The sequence below is a fragment of the Triplophysa dalaica genome, chromosome 1 (assembly GCF_015846415.1).
Source record: "Triplophysa dalaica isolate WHDGS20190420 chromosome 1, ASM1584641v1, whole genome shotgun sequence".
NCBI lineage: Eukaryota > Metazoa > Chordata > Actinopteri > Cypriniformes > Nemacheilidae > Triplophysa > Triplophysa dalaica.
In genome coordinates this window covers 7,685,212-7,700,703 of record NC_079542.1, presented here as the reverse complement: position 1 = coordinate 7,700,703, position 15,492 = coordinate 7,685,212, and the positions used below count along the sequence as shown (strand labels likewise).

Below are 15,492 nucleotides of genomic sequence, written 5' to 3'. Positions count from 1 at the left end.
AGTAGTCACCAATACCACCTTCTCTGTGTGTGTCACTGGAGTTCTAGGTGTAGCATATTGTTTGAGATAAGCTACCATGATCCATCTGTCCCATGTGAAGCCGGTGTAAGCAGGAACCCAGCAGTGTGTGACAAGTGTTTTTCAGCAGGTTGCGTGTGCAGACCTCAGCTAACCACAGGAGTACATAGGAACAGACATTCATCATCTCATTGTTTGTCAGTGGGCCACATTTTTTGGAGGGCAATATAATGTACATAACTATGTCTTAAGAGGTGTATCCACGTTATTTTTGAACGCGGAAGTTAACAACATGACGTACTTCCTTTTTGTGTTACGTCTTCCATCTTATTAGCCGGCCGATTGAAAATAATGGGGAAGTGTGTCTCCGCGGGAGTACTGATAAATATTTTTCGCACTATTGTACCATTACCGTTACATGCACAGAGGGAAAGTCATTCGAAAAGTATACATGACAGTCCACGAATTCGTGTTTTTAAAAGCAGATGTGAATACCAGTCAAAGTTGAGCAAACATTCCTGGATCCTGACAACTAATAACTGAAAAATGGAGACAGCTGGTTTCTCTTATATCCCAGGTCTCCACTGAGCTGCAGCATCCATCACGAATTTCTAAAAACAACTCAAAACATCCTAACCAATAACTGTCTGTTTTTATGTCTATTAAAAAAAGACAACATTTTGTGTTGTTCATTCTCTCCCTGGCTTGCTTCAGCTTTAATTCTCATAGTAGAATGTCCTGGTAAAGGCTAGCAGTAGCCTACTGTATAGAGTGTTAACAAAATGTTAAATGTGCTTTGGAGGAAAGCATCTGCCAAATTAATGAAAATGTAATGTCATGACAGGGCAAGTCCTGTTACTGTTAGGCATGCATTTCACGAAGCAAAGATGCGAAAACATGAAAACATCTCAGTCCTGTTTCAGTCACCGTAGTGCTTTGAAAATGACGGATGAGTGGTCGAGTGAGGCATTGGTTGCAATTCGCAACCTCACCGCTAGATGTCGCTAACCAGCTTTGCTTATGTCTCCGGAAGTGGTCTGTACTGTAGTTAGGGACGCTTTGTACACTTTGGGTAAATGTGGTGGACATGTATAATGCCATGGTGTATTTTACATATTTAAATTGTTAGCTCGTGCAAAAATCCACTCCCTGAGTATCCCTCGTCGGAGCCTTAACAATAGTTGACAGTGCTATATGAAATAAGAATTTGTATTTGACTTCTCTTGCATTACTGCATCCTTATGATATATTGCTTAATTGTTTCCTAATTCATGTACATCGCTTTGGATAAAAGCTCTTAGTGCCTAGATGTAAATTTAAAATGTAAACTCACAAATTATCTTTGTCGTTTTGTGCTTCTCATCTCAGCTCCCCCACAGTTCCTGAAGAAACCCACCAACATGTACGCTCACGAAGCCACGGACGTCGTGTTTGAATGCGAGGTCAGCGGCTCTCCCGCTCCCACCATCAAATGGGTGAAGAATGGAGATGCCGTCATTCCCAGTGACTATTTCAAGATCATTGTAAGTTGTCTGCTGGCTCCTGTGCTTCATTGAGACATGCAGGACATGCATGTGAACGTTTTTTTCTTAAATATTTCTTTACAGAAGGAGCAGAACCTGCAGGTGTTGGGACTGGTCAGATCAGATGAAGGTTTCTATCAGTGTTTAGCTGAGAATGATGTAGGAAACGTGCAGTCTGGTGCTCAGCTCATCATTTTGGATCCAGGTGCGTCTCAGAGAGCAGAATGCTTTTTTATTGTGCATGGTTCATGTTTTGCATTGAAATGTGTTTTCTGTAAACCCTGTGGAAAAATCCAGCTAAAACCAAATTCTGATGGTAGATGCTTTCTAATGGTTTCTAGCAAGTCCAAACTAGTTTTATGATCAAGTCGATGTCCAAGTCGGTATAGTTGGATTATTTGCTGCACTGTTGGCTGGTAGGGCTGAGATTGACCATGACAAATTTTCTGAATCTCAAAAGATTCCTGTGATCCCAGGCCAACATCTTTAGTCTTTGATGACTAGTTTGACATTGGCAGAATTTCAGAGGAAAATTTTGATAGCGGTGTCAGACGTTTTGAAACACAGTCCTGCAATATGGCTTCTGTCCTCTTGCGTGTGTTCGTTTTTAATGAGTTCTTTCTGACATACAGTCTGACATTAATGAGAAGAGACCTCACATTGTGACATGGTGTTTGTCTGGAATAGTTTTCCTACAGTCATAAAAGACTATGAAAAACCCGTCTTTAGTTATGTGAAAGATGACCGGCCATGTAAGACCAGCCGCAAACAAAGAACAAAAGTGAGCAGTGTTATGTTAAGTGGCATCACACCAAAGGTGTTGAGTAGGGTGCGATAAGGTTTTGGAGTTAAAATAAAAGGGTTTCTGAATGTAGAAATGTGTATGACTTCAAAATCTGAAACTATCTTCACCATGTTACAAAATACTGTATGTATCATTCCCACTGGGTTATTTGAATGATCTCAGACTTTCCAAGTAAAAATTATGATTTGAGGGGGCGTTCGTTTGCAACTTCCAAGTCTGCAACTCATAATTACGATAAATCCGGTATCATGTTTGTGAAGTCAAACGAAATCGTCTGCAGTACTTTTGTCCGTCTTACACCAAATGGCCCTGCAAACACTTTTCTTTGGCAGGCGTCTAGGCTTGTTCTGGTTAAAATTGCAAGTCAGGTGTGATTGGAGGAGGCTCGGTTGTGGCTGCCATCTGGATGAGCACATGGCGAATTGGGAAACGGTTGCTTATTTTCACTTATTGTTAGAGCTGATGGCTGAGTTTATTAAGTTATAGACAGGAACTATATGTAATGGTTTATAGAACATGTGCTTCTTTGTCTTCATGTTGTGTTTTCTTTATAGCTACATTGTTGTTTTCCCTAATGGTCTAGATTTGATGGATTGTTACTACCTGAGGCACAACTGTAATTGCAGATATTTTCATGCAGATTTTTTTTTAAACAAATGTGCAGTCATGCTTTCGAATGAGGAGTGAAATTATTTAGGGTAGTGAAGGAGAACGAAGCCGAGTATGTCAGGTTCACGGACACATAGGCCCGGTTTCACAGATAAGTCTTAAGCCTAGTCCAAGACTTAAACGAATGTTTGACCTGTCTTGACTGAATATAACTTGCCCAAAAATATCTTAAAATATATGAGTGCCATTGTTTGGTCTCAAGATGCACACCAGTAATGTATACTTCTAAGGCATTTTTATATAAGCGACATAAATATCTTAATTCAACTAAGGCATAGTCCTGGTTTAAGATAAACCGTGTCTGTGAAACCGGGTCATAGTGTTATCTTTAATAGTGGATGTGGCTGTTTTTACATGCACCAATAAGCATCCACCCGAGAGCACTTACCTGGTAATGCCCTGGCAACCACCCACAACAACTTGGCTACCATTTATATGTTAAAGTGATTGTTCACCCAAAAATTCTAATTCTGTCACCATATCCTGACCCTCTTGTCATATCAAACCTGTATGACTTTCTTTCTTCTGCAGAACCCAAAAGATGATATTTTGAAGATAGGTAGTAACCGAACAGTGCCGTCACCAATTCACTTCTATTGTATAGAGCAGTGGTTCTCAAACTGGGATCCATTGAAGGATCCAGGGGGCCGCCTTTTTTATGGCAATTTATGAAGTGTAGCAATATATCATACATTTTATGCAATCAAACATCAGAAAAATAAGACCACCAACCAAAAGAATTGATGTTCCAGCATTGTATAACTGAATGTGTTATTGGTTTTATTAAAATTGTAAGTTAAAGATTATACGTCTTTATGGGGGGGGGGCATGCACTCCAAACAAAGGGGCCTTACAACGAAAAAGTATGAGAACCACTATCGACACAAAACCAATGCAAGTGAATGGGTGCCGGTTAACTATATTCTTCAAAATATCTTTTGTGTTTTGTGGAAGAAAGTCGTGCATGTCTGAAATGACAAGAGTGTTAAATGAAGACAGAACTGTCTTTTTTTGGGGTGAACTATCACTCTAAAACCACTCAGAACACCATAGCAACCACTGTTGTGGAATATTTTGGATGTGCAGGAACCAGAACATGTACAGGAAACATTTTCTCCAGAAAAATAGCAAAGCCAAAGGCCCAGTAGTGGACTTTTGCCCTTTTTTGATTGGACAATTGAAACTGCCTATCCTAGTTAGGAAACGCCACTTCCGTGTTCTGCAGAGACATGTAGACTTTGGAAATTAATCTAGTCATTTGCAAAAAGATTTTTATAGAGTTTATTTCATCAATGCTGGAAAGTAATTTCTACTTTAGAAATTGTATCGAAATGAACAAATCCATTGATTTGAATCCTTGTACACACTAAGTTTGTGTCCTGATGCCTTCATGCTTTATCTGTAATATATTATTTTCTATTTGGATTTGAGTGCATATTATTCCAGGCCATGACTAGCATTCACGCTTTCTCTTTTTTCTTCCTCCTCCAAAGATCACGTATGGCACATGCACTCCACAAACCCATTTCCCAGCATCTGATTCTAGACAGAGGTGCTGTTTTCGAGGGATAATCTGTAGGTTGCGGCATATAGCAGCCACTCAAACAGTGTGAACACTTGATGGAATAGTGAAAAGCTGCAGCCTATTTGTGAGTCGAGCACCACTCGGTGTTCCTGCTGCATTTACCTACAGCACCACAAGAAAAGAATTCATATTCTACCTGTGTCTAGAGTTTGCTTTCTAAATTCAATGAAATAAAACGAAGAGGCCATGTGCGTTAAACAAGACAACATCTGTAACAGCTCTGACTCGTGTGGTCTGATTTGTTTGTGAATCAGCCTACCTCGGTCGTGATGTACTTTTTTCTTTTTGAAGCAGTCGTTGCAGATGTTTATCTTTAATAAATCACTCAAAAATGTCTATGTACCATGTCTGAAATGATGGATGAAGGTGTAGTGTGTATAGAGGTGGACAGAATGATAGAGCAGTCAGCCTGCAGTGCTGATTTGGGCTGTACGTGTGTTTATGTCTCTGCCTAGGAGCCGGTGGAGACATAAAATATAAAAAGCATGTGTCCACCGAGACCTTTCAGTGTTCATATGACACTTTAACTAGACCCGTGTGGCAGACACGGCTAACACACAAGCAAATATTCTACGCTTATTTATGGCCACAGAAAGAGCCTTGAGGCTGCTTTCTAAAACCTCTGCTCTGTTTACAAGAATTGTGATTCAGTGATAAGTATATTGACGTCAGATGTTATGGATGATGTTATATATAGTGTACTCTAAACAACAAGCTTCTCAGTTTGTATGTTGCACCTGCTTGTTTTATTGGTGAAATGTCAGACTAATATGAAGATGTGTTCTTTTCAGTTTGTGGAGCATTTTTTCTTTAGGCCTGATTAGTGAGCAATAATCAGAAGAATAGTCAGTATAAAAGTCAGTGTTTTAGCCATATACACACACCTGCGGTTTCAGTTACACAACAAATTACACAATCTACTAATTTACATAAGACATTTCCATATGGTCAGTTCAGTTGTTTTGTATAAATTTTCATCATTTAGTCGAAGTGCATTAGTTTGGTATTTTAGTTTGGTATTTTGTGCTTACAGCAACTTTGTTTAGCTCAGAGGAACTTTGCGTGTCTCAGGAATGATGTGTAGCTGAGAGGCACATAATGTAGCACTGGGGAACATTGTGTAGTTATGAGCAACACCTTGCGACCCAGGGGAGCATTTGATAGCTTAAAGGAATGTCGTATAGCTCAGAGGAATGTAGTGTGGCTTAGGAACATTGTGTAACTCAGAGAAACATTGTGTTGCACAGGGGAACACTGTGTAGCTTAGGAATGTTGTGAAGCTTGTTGAATAGCTTAGACTAGCATTGTGTAGAGGACACTTGTGTAGCTTGGATGAAATGTGTGTAGTTTAGAGGAAATGTGTGTAGCTTAGAGGAAATTTGTGTAGCTCAGATGAAATTTTTGTAGCTCAGATGAAATTTGTGAGGCTCAGAGGAACATTATGCAACTCATAGGAAATTTGTGTAGCTCAGAGGAAATGTGTGTAACTCAGTGGAAATGTATGTAGTTCAGAGGAAATTTGTGTAGCTCAGAGGAATTTTGCGTGTCTCAGGAATGTTGTGTAGCTGAGAGGCACATAATGTAGCACTGGGGAACATTGTGTAGCTTAGAGGAAATGTGTGTAGCTCATAGGAAATTTGTGTAGCTCAGATGAAATTTGTTTAGCACAGAGGAAATGTGTGTAGCTCATAGGAAATTTGTGTAGCTCAGAGGTAATTTGTATAGCCCATAGGAGATTTGTGTAGCTCAGATGACATTTTTGTAGCTCAGATGAAATTTGTGAGGCTCAGAGGAAAATTATGCAACTCAGAGGAAAGTTGTGTTGCCCAGAGTAAATATACCTAGCTCAGAGGAAATTTGTGTAACTCAGATTCCATTTGAATTTTATGTATTTTAGAGGAAATTTGTGTAGCTCAGAGGAAATTTGTGTAACTCAGATTCCATTTGAATTTTATGTATTTTAGAGGAAATTTGTGTAGCTCAGATGAAATGTTTGTAGCTTAGAGGAAATTTGTGTAGCTTAGAGGAAATGTGTGTAGCTCATAGGAATGTTGTGTAGCTCAGAGGAAATTTGTGTAGCTCAGAGGAAATTTGTGTAGCTCAGAGGAAATGTGTGTAGCTCAGAGGAAATGTGTGTAGCTCAAATTTCCTCTGAAAATTTGTGTAGCTCAGAGGAAATTTGTGTAGCTCAGAGGTAATTTGTACAGCTCATAGGAAATTTGTGTAGATCAGAGGAACATTATGCAACTCTGAGGAAAGTTGCATTGCCCAAAGTAAATATACCTAGCTCAGAGGAAATTTGTGTAACTCAGATTCAATTTGAAATTTATGTATTTTAGAGGAAATTTGTGTAGCTCAGATGAAATGTGTGTAGCTTAGAGGAAATGTGTGTAGCTTAGAGGAAATTTGTGTAACTTAGAGGAAATGTGTGTAGCTCATAGGAAATGTGTGTAGCTCATAGGAAATTTGTGTAGCTCAGAAGAACATTTGTGTAGCTCAGAAGAACATTTGTGTTGCTCAGAGGAAATTTGTGTAGCTCATAGGACATTTGTGTAACTCAGAGGAAGGTTGTGTAACTCAGAGGAAAGTTGTGAAGCCCAGAGTCACTAAAGATGTTACATTGGTGATTTAGCTGCATGTGAATAAGAGCACATTGCCTCGTGCTGAGATTGACCATAAAGCCCAGAGAAAGTGCTTTGATAGACAGAGATCTAGCAGGCGGAGAGAGGAGAATGACCCAGAGGGCTGTAGAGATGGGCAGAGAGGGTGGGGTACAGTCGAACAGTAATGATACGGCAGATGGGCCTTTACTTTCCCTGCAAACACAGAGGAACGTCCCCTGCCAGCCTCACGCTGTGACCCATAATCCTGCGCTGGCGTTCTGGCCACTACGTCCTGCCGAGGTGCCCGCGACTCCCTCTGGAAGCGCCCTGCTGTTGCTGCTTTTATCTCCTAGACTATAAAAGAAAGACTTCTCGGGAGCGAACTACTTAGTCTTCATCACGTCAGGGACCTGTTTAATCTCACGGGGGGTGATGATGCCCTTTAATCCATCATCATCTTCTCATATTCATGATGTTTGCTTTGAAGAGATAGACTGCTGTCAACACTGCTATAGAGCACGCTTTAAATCCAACGCAACATCGCTGCAGGCCATATCTGACAAAAGAAAATGCACACAAAACCAAATCTGGCATTTACTTGGTGTCTTGAATATATTCTTCTTATCTATTAAATCTTATTTCTACTGTCCGTGAAAAAAACAATAGTTTTTAGGCATGAAAGGACAGCACCTTTTACAATGCATATTGTATTTCCTCATTAGTTAGTAACACTTTTTCTTCAATTGTTACATGACTAAACTGTTTTTAAGTAGACAAACTGAAAGAAAGATCAAAACGATTAAAATATTCCATACAATTCTTTTAAAGTATAATATATACATTTTGGTTCTGTTCTTTATGCCGTTCAGACAAGTTTTTTTATAGAAATTTTAATCTCCTGTTCGGTTTCCATTTTCTTGTTTTTGTTTTCAGATATTACTGTTAGGTTTTCTTCAATATCCTGGCGACCGTTGCCTTGCGATTTACCTGACTGAAGATACTTATTTGTTTTATGATTCAATTTCTCAAGCGTCCTCTGTGCTCACGTACAACAAATATAATAAATGCTTGTTCAGAATGAATTAGACAAACATATTTTTTAGGACTGACAGTCATATTTGGCATCTCATTCTTTTCCAGCTTGTTTCATTGTCATTTTTAGAGAGAGAGTAAAACAGATTTGGGAAAAATATATAAGCAAGCAATATATATAGCAAGACTTTTAGATCTGATTTGATCAAGATCTACACACACACTGTGACAGCAGCTGTCAGAATCAACCTTGTTTCATGTTATCACGCATATAAAGATGAAGAACATGAACCGTACAGAGAACTCTACGTTTTGCATCTCCATACAATATAATAATGTCCTCAGCCCCTTCAAGACCCCTTCACGATAATAGTATATTCTGCTCGAATCAATAGCTGTAGGGCATGAGCTTTAATGCTAAAAGATGGAGTCTCATGGTTCTTTATGTCTGGAGCTATTATTGTATCTCATATTTGCACTGAAGCCATTTCAGTCTCCCACCCATTTCTGTAAGATGAAAGCGAGAGATTTCTAAGTGGTCATTAGCAACGTGATGCGGTTCCTCTTTTAGACTGTGACACATGGAGTACATGATGCCGTTTTTCCTCTGTTTACATCTTTCCATGTCCTCATGTTGTACGGTTACTTATTTGGGATATTAGGTAGTGATTTTTTGTGACCTACTTATAAAATCGCCCTTGCTTTTTGCAGCCTTTCCATTTGAACAGAAACTACCTTCTTAATTCACAGAATCGCAAAATCACATAAATTTTAAGCAAAAGTAGTGTAGAACAAAATGGTAAGACTTTATTAACACCAAATTGCGCTAAAGGTGTTGTGACCTTTTTGCCTGCCTTCAGTTTGTGTGATAAATAAGCTGTGGCTGTTTGCTATGAATAGAACTGGTATTTATCTTTCTCCCCTAACCCCTGCACAACACGTGACTGTCGAAGGGATGAGGGTCCTGTTGTTATCCCAGCTAACAAACGAGAGATGTAACTATATTTGTGCTACAATCTATTGTGGAAGAAAATAATAATATACGAGTCGTAGAGATGTGTGTTTATGGGCTGGATATTACTGTACAGTATATACTGATGTAACGCTTATAAGTTTGAGTAAGCTGGCAAAATATATGCTTTACATCCCGGACTCGAGCGCACCTTCAGCCTTCAGAGAGAGCATCCAGCCTTTAGCTGTGCTTTGCTGTCATATATTAGAGAAAAGACTTTCATGAATGAAAATGAAAGCATTAGCAGCAGGTCATGTAGGTACAATGCAGCGCACAATCGTAAAATAAACATATTGTTATCGTCTGCTGGTGCAAATATAGTTACAGCTAACATTATATTTATCATTATAATGCGATCGTCCCTTAAGAGTGAACTTTATAGTTCCTTAGTTAAATTTGTTAAAATTCAGTTTTGTTTTTCAGTAGTAGACATATTCAAAGGAAAATTGAACCCTTCATATTATTAAACAAAAATGTTATTGAAAATGTCAATCTTTTAAATAATATGTTCAAATTTCAGTTTTCTCAGTATTGTTTTTTATTTTGTTCAAAATATTGTGATACGATCATATTGTGAATCTGTGTGTTATTCTGTGGACTGTCCATATTTATTTTGTATTGTTAAACATGTACACATTATATTTAAATATAATTTAAATTAGAAAACATTTATTTATTTTATTTTTACATTTCATGAACAGTCATAGACTAAACTATTCCAAAACCATGCTTTCAAGATGGACACTGAGTTGGTTGTCTTGCTATAAACCACTTGTAACGCATGTTCAGATTGCCAGAAGGAGATCAAATAACTACTGAATGTTGTCACGTGCCTCACAAACATGAACCTAAGAAAAATGGCGAATTAATATTTTCTCCTGCGGCTGCACAGATGAACATTTATGACTCTTTGTTGGAAAAGTGTAATTGCTACAACTGTTTAATTTGCTGTTTCAAATGGATCATGTCATTTAGGAGAGAGCTATAAGCTAATGAAGGCTGCTAATATTCTATTTTACCCAGTTCTGCATTATCAGCCTCTTCTACCAATGGCTGTTCAGAGCTGAAGGCAGTTTCAGATTACTGTGAATCATTAAGTCATTTAAACAGCACATTTTAACACCGTAAATCCCGTTTTCTCTCCTTTAACACTATTACAAGGTACTTTTTAACCCTTGGTTAACTAACGGCTTCAAATGATTGCGTATTGCAGATGGATTTTGTATTAAAGGAGACGCTTTTGAGGCTTTGATTATGTTTTTTGAATGTTTAACAATGGATGTTCATGTTTCTAATAAAAAAACACGCTTTATATTTCAAGTCTATTGTTCACCGCTGTTCCTCTTCCCACAAAACGACTTGATTTCTTCTGGTCTATATAAAGTCCTTCCTTCTGAAACGCTTTGATAGGTAAAGCTGACCCGGTCGGTCGTGATTGGTTCCACGCTTAGAGTGTGTGTGTAATGATGTCCCACCCATACCATATCGGCGAGCTTCCGCTTGTCAGACTGTTGTGATTGGTCAGTGCCCCTCTCAGTGCACGTAATAAAGCAAGCAATAAACCGTAACAATGGCGTCAAAAATACGTGTCAGCTATTGCATTGGCAAACGTCAGTCTTTGTTAGAGATCGCAAATTTTAGAGAGACTTTATCCTTTTGCAGGTATTATTTATGCTGTAACAGCAACATTACACACTAACTAAAGGTTGAAAAATGCGATAGCGAGGAACGTGGCCTTTAAAAGGGAACTCTGCCGAAGATGAAAATACTGCCAGGAATTACTCGCCCTTAAGTCGTTCGACAAGTCCAGGACATCTGTTCATCTTCGCAGCGCAATTAAGCTTTCTGACTCCCGCCCACAGACAGCAACACAACAGACAATCATGGCAGAATTTTCATTTTCGGGGGAAGTTTCCCTTTAAGGTTTATTAATGGCATGGACTTTTTAGAAACAAAAATTAATGAGTTTGGTTCCAAAATGAGATCATATCAAAAGTTTTTTTTGTGCATTCCAATTAATATCAATAAACTGTGATGGTTTGTTTTGATTTAAGCTATAATAACAAAAAAATACAGCTAACTAACACACAAAAAAAAAATAACGTAATAAAAAACATAATTTTTGAAACCAAACTCTTCAAATGTATTGAATGCACTGTGTATGTCACTTTGGATAAAAGTGTATGCCTATACCGTCCTTTTCCACTGAACAAATCCGACCCAATGCTGCTCGCTGTCAATCCCACAATGCTTGACTTTCGTAAAAAATGGTTTGAAAGCACTTGCTTACAATCGGCGAAAACACTTGTGTAAAATACTGTGGGATGCGTTCATTTCTGAGCACTTCTATAAGCCGCTCTTTGAAAATGACACAAATACATGGTGTAAAGACATTACTGCTTTTCACGGATGTGCACCTTTGTGAATGTAGATTTTTGTCCTGAAAGCATTGACATTATATACAGAGGCTGTTTACAATGCGATCCACACTCTTAAAAACAAGTCAAAATCTGAGTACAGTTTGTGACATTGAGATGTTAACTACAGTTCTAGAGAGGACACTTCTGTTTCTTTGGAGTGTGATCTGAGTCACGGTAGGAGAAACGATTGAGATATCAAAGACGTTTTATTGTGCGTTTGTTTGTTGATGATGACGGTGCTTTGTGTTGATTATTGTTCAGTGCTCTTGGCTGGCATTGAATGAAATGATACGCTGTAATAATAGTTTTGGACTGAAATGTTACCTGCTCACACTATTGTCAACAGTGAGATAATCGCATTTAAATGGCCAGGACATGATCTGTTAAGTCGATTTGAGTGATCTTCAGCCATTCCACAGATTCATCTTTTGGTGCAGCAAATGAAAAATTGCCTATTTGATTTATGTTTACGTTGCTCTGTTGCCAAAAGCAAAACTTAAGTGCATTTAGTCATGACAGATTTTTTTCTGTCTTAGATTTCACTCTGGTTGTAAACAAGAGTTAGCACATTTAGATTTAACCCAGCCTCAGCATGAAATGGTTCACATATCTGTGTGGTGGCCATGAAACACAGGCTTTCAGTATTCATGTTATTCATTTAAACAGATGGCTTCCATGTCTCGGATTGATCTTTAGATCAGCTTGGATTTTTCCCATCTGTAAGGAAGAGTTCACTCAATAATGAAAAATTCTGTCATCATTTAGTCATCATGTTGTTTGAAAAATCTCAAAGCTGGAAGCTCTTTTTATACAATTAAAAGCATATTGTGGTCTGGGTCTTTTAAGCTTCAAATAGACAAAAAAACATATGTGGTTTACATCATTGGGTCTTAAAAAGTGCATTCAGAAATTAGATTACGCTTGCTGAATAACCACTTACTGTTCATTTTTGGGTGAACTTTTCCTTTATGATAAATTTGCCGTGTGTCCTTCAGCTTTTCATCAGTATTTTGTGATTCATTTTTTCCACTTCAGTTGTTTTTTCTCCAGTGACAATCTTGCCTGTCAGTCAACATTTCTCATTTTTCTTTGATTATTTTGTTGATCTTTTGTTGATTTCCTCCTCATGAACGCCATTGTGTTATGTTTTTCTTTATGTGTTCCCTCTGTTCTGTCTTTCTTGTTTTTTTCTGTCACTCCCTTCCTCTTTATTTCTGTTCCACTCACCCCCTCCACTCACACCATCCCACTGTCTGCACGTAAAGATGTGTCCATCCCTACATCCCCTCCCACCTCACTGACCCGTTCCACTACTGACCATCTAATGCCAGGCTCCAGAAGCAGCGCTGGCCCCACTCCCACCGCCCCCCGCGATGTCGTGGCCTCTCTGGTCTCCACCCGCTTCATCAAGCTGACCTGGCGCCTTCCGGCCGAGCCACATGGAGATGATGTCACCTACTCTGTTTACTACAGCCTGGAGGGCACTAACAGGCATGACATTTGTGTGATATATTCCTATTTTTAGGACTATTCATTATTATTATTTTCCCCTACCCGGGCTTTACCATTTCTGCACATTCTTAAAAATAAGGGGCACTAGAAAAGAGTATTTCAGAGTGATGCCATACAAGAACAGTTTTATTTCCCAAATCACCTCTGTCAAAGGTTCTTCAAGGGACACGAACTAACAATGAACAATTTACTTCATCTTAGTTAATGTAATTTCACGTTGCATTAATATTGGTAACAGTCATAACCTTTGATTAAAAAATATTTTTAGTAGATATGATATAATTTACTTGAACTAAGATGCTGTAGAAGTTTTGTTTTTTGTTTTCTCATGTTAGCTAAAGTATAAATATAAATTAATTGTAAAGTGTTACCCCGAAAGGTTCTATGTATATTTGTGTCTGGAACCAAACTGACAACGAACATTTTAGGAATCATTATTTTGAATGCAATATTTTTTATGATTATTTGTATATCTTTTAAAAGAAAATATTATTATACTTAAGATTATTATACTGTTGTGAGAAAAACAGAAAACTTCAAGTTCAATCGTCATACAGTAGGCTTTAATTCACTTGTCGTTTTCTTTCAATTTTGTGGTGAAATTAGTTTTTTAAGGCCATAACCAAGAAGCCAATCTTTCCTATTGAAGTTAACTTGAAGTAGCTGTTATTGACAACTGAATAAACAGGAGTAGCTCAGAAAGAACCGATCGGCACGCAGCTCATGGTTCTTTCTCTGACCGTGTATAGGGAGAGGACCGTCAACACAAGTCGTCCGGGTGAAATGCAGGTCACCATTCAGAACCTCATGCCAGGGACCAAGTACAGCTTCAGGGTGGTGGCCCACAACACGAATGGACCTGGAGAGAGCTCGGCACCTCTGAGGGTCGACACCCAACCTGAGGGTAAGATCTGCACCTAGTGTTCCTCCAGCTCCTGTGCCAGCCACAATGACTCGAAATGTATTCAAATGTGATTTTTATTTAAATATAATTTAACTGATTTAAATTACGCCGTAACAGAATTTAAATTATGCCGTTACAGAATTATTTTTTCACAAATACTCTTTTTTTTTAAGTGCGGTTACCTTTATACTTCTGTCTTTTTGAACAAGATGGCTTTTGATTTGCAATTGTTCTGAAAGAAAAATGACCGTGAAGGATCGCTGTGTAAACACTCATGTCCATCATAGAGATACATACTGAAAGTACAAATGTCTTGCCTTTGAATCACGTTTAGACACGATTCGCGGCACAACCACGCATAACATCAACTTTGTATTGTGCCAAGTGTTTGTGTTTCTGTACTTCCGGGCTTAAGAGATTATGTCTAGCATTTTCTCTCAGTGTGTTTTTCCAAAACATCTCTAATACCTCGATGTCAGTTTAAAATCTCATTATAGAGGTAAGCACAACTTAACACCCACTGGGTTTCTAAGTGAGCGCTGAAGGTGCATGGCCTGACTCCATCAATGTGAAACATTATCAGTCCAGACGCAGCACAGGAGAGCCTGTTTCTGGGTCAGACTTGCTCCTCTGTGCGTCCTTGGCTCTGGCTGCAATAAGCACTTTATAATGTGTGTGAGCGGGATCCTGGCACACCCGGGATCCTGCTGCGTGGAGATCAGGCTCTGAGGCTCACGCACACTCCTCATGTACGGCGTTATGAATGAATCTTAACACAAACCCACACACACGTACTTTTAAAAGCGGGAAATCCAGTGTAGGCGCCCGATCCAATCCGGTAAGGCATCAGTATCAGAGCAGCCGTTGATGTTGGAGAGAACGCATGTCTGTGGAAGTGAGATAAAGTGGCTTAATTTATCACACAGACGTTATGAGATCACGCCAAAGTTTGCTACATGAGTCACAGAAGGCGTTAAATTGACTGTTTATATTAAAAGTGTAACATGACAGCAATAGTTCGACTGTTCGATTATTTCCACCCAGAAACTGAAGGATCAACTTTAAGCACTGACATCGAACTGACATTTTTTGCACAACACAGCGTGTTTATATACGTATATTTTTTAAATGTATCATTCTGTTTCAAACATGATTTTGTATGTTGCTTCTGAGTAAATTATGTCTTGGATGAATTTCACAAGATAGAAGTGAAACGACTACTTTTAAAATTGGCCAGTTATTTTAAAACCATTGTTTAGCTCATATTTGATCTAATGTGGAGTTCAGTTCAGATTTGCACTACATGGCACGTCCTGAAGCATCTCTGTGGGAAAACAAGGGATTTAACAGACACTCATCAGAGCTTATAATTGAATGTAATGATTCATGACCCTAGCAAGTAAACAAAA

General features: G+C 38.6%; 1 protein-coding gene across 8 annotated transcripts in view; it reads left to right on the top strand.

The window, feature by feature from the left end:
* The window catches only part of neo1a (neogenin 1a), a 124,946-nt gene that overhangs the window by 81,226 nt on the left and 28,228 nt on the right, over nucleotides 1-15,492 (top strand). For 6 of the 8 annotated variants that reach the window (XM_056758721.1, XM_056758652.1, XM_056758495.1 and 3 more), the window contains exons 6-9: nucleotides 1,387-1,541; nucleotides 1,626-1,746; nucleotides 12,933-13,158; nucleotides 13,929-14,083. In XM_056758721.1, coding sequence (XP_056614699.1) covers nucleotides 1,387-1,541; nucleotides 1,626-1,746; nucleotides 12,933-13,158; nucleotides 13,929-14,083 — 657 coding nt within the window. The remainder of the gene's footprint in view (nucleotides 1-1,386; nucleotides 1,542-1,625; nucleotides 1,747-12,932; nucleotides 13,159-13,928; nucleotides 14,084-15,492) is intronic. The other 2 variants (XM_056758423.1, XM_056758573.1) reach the window with 1 other exon arrangement.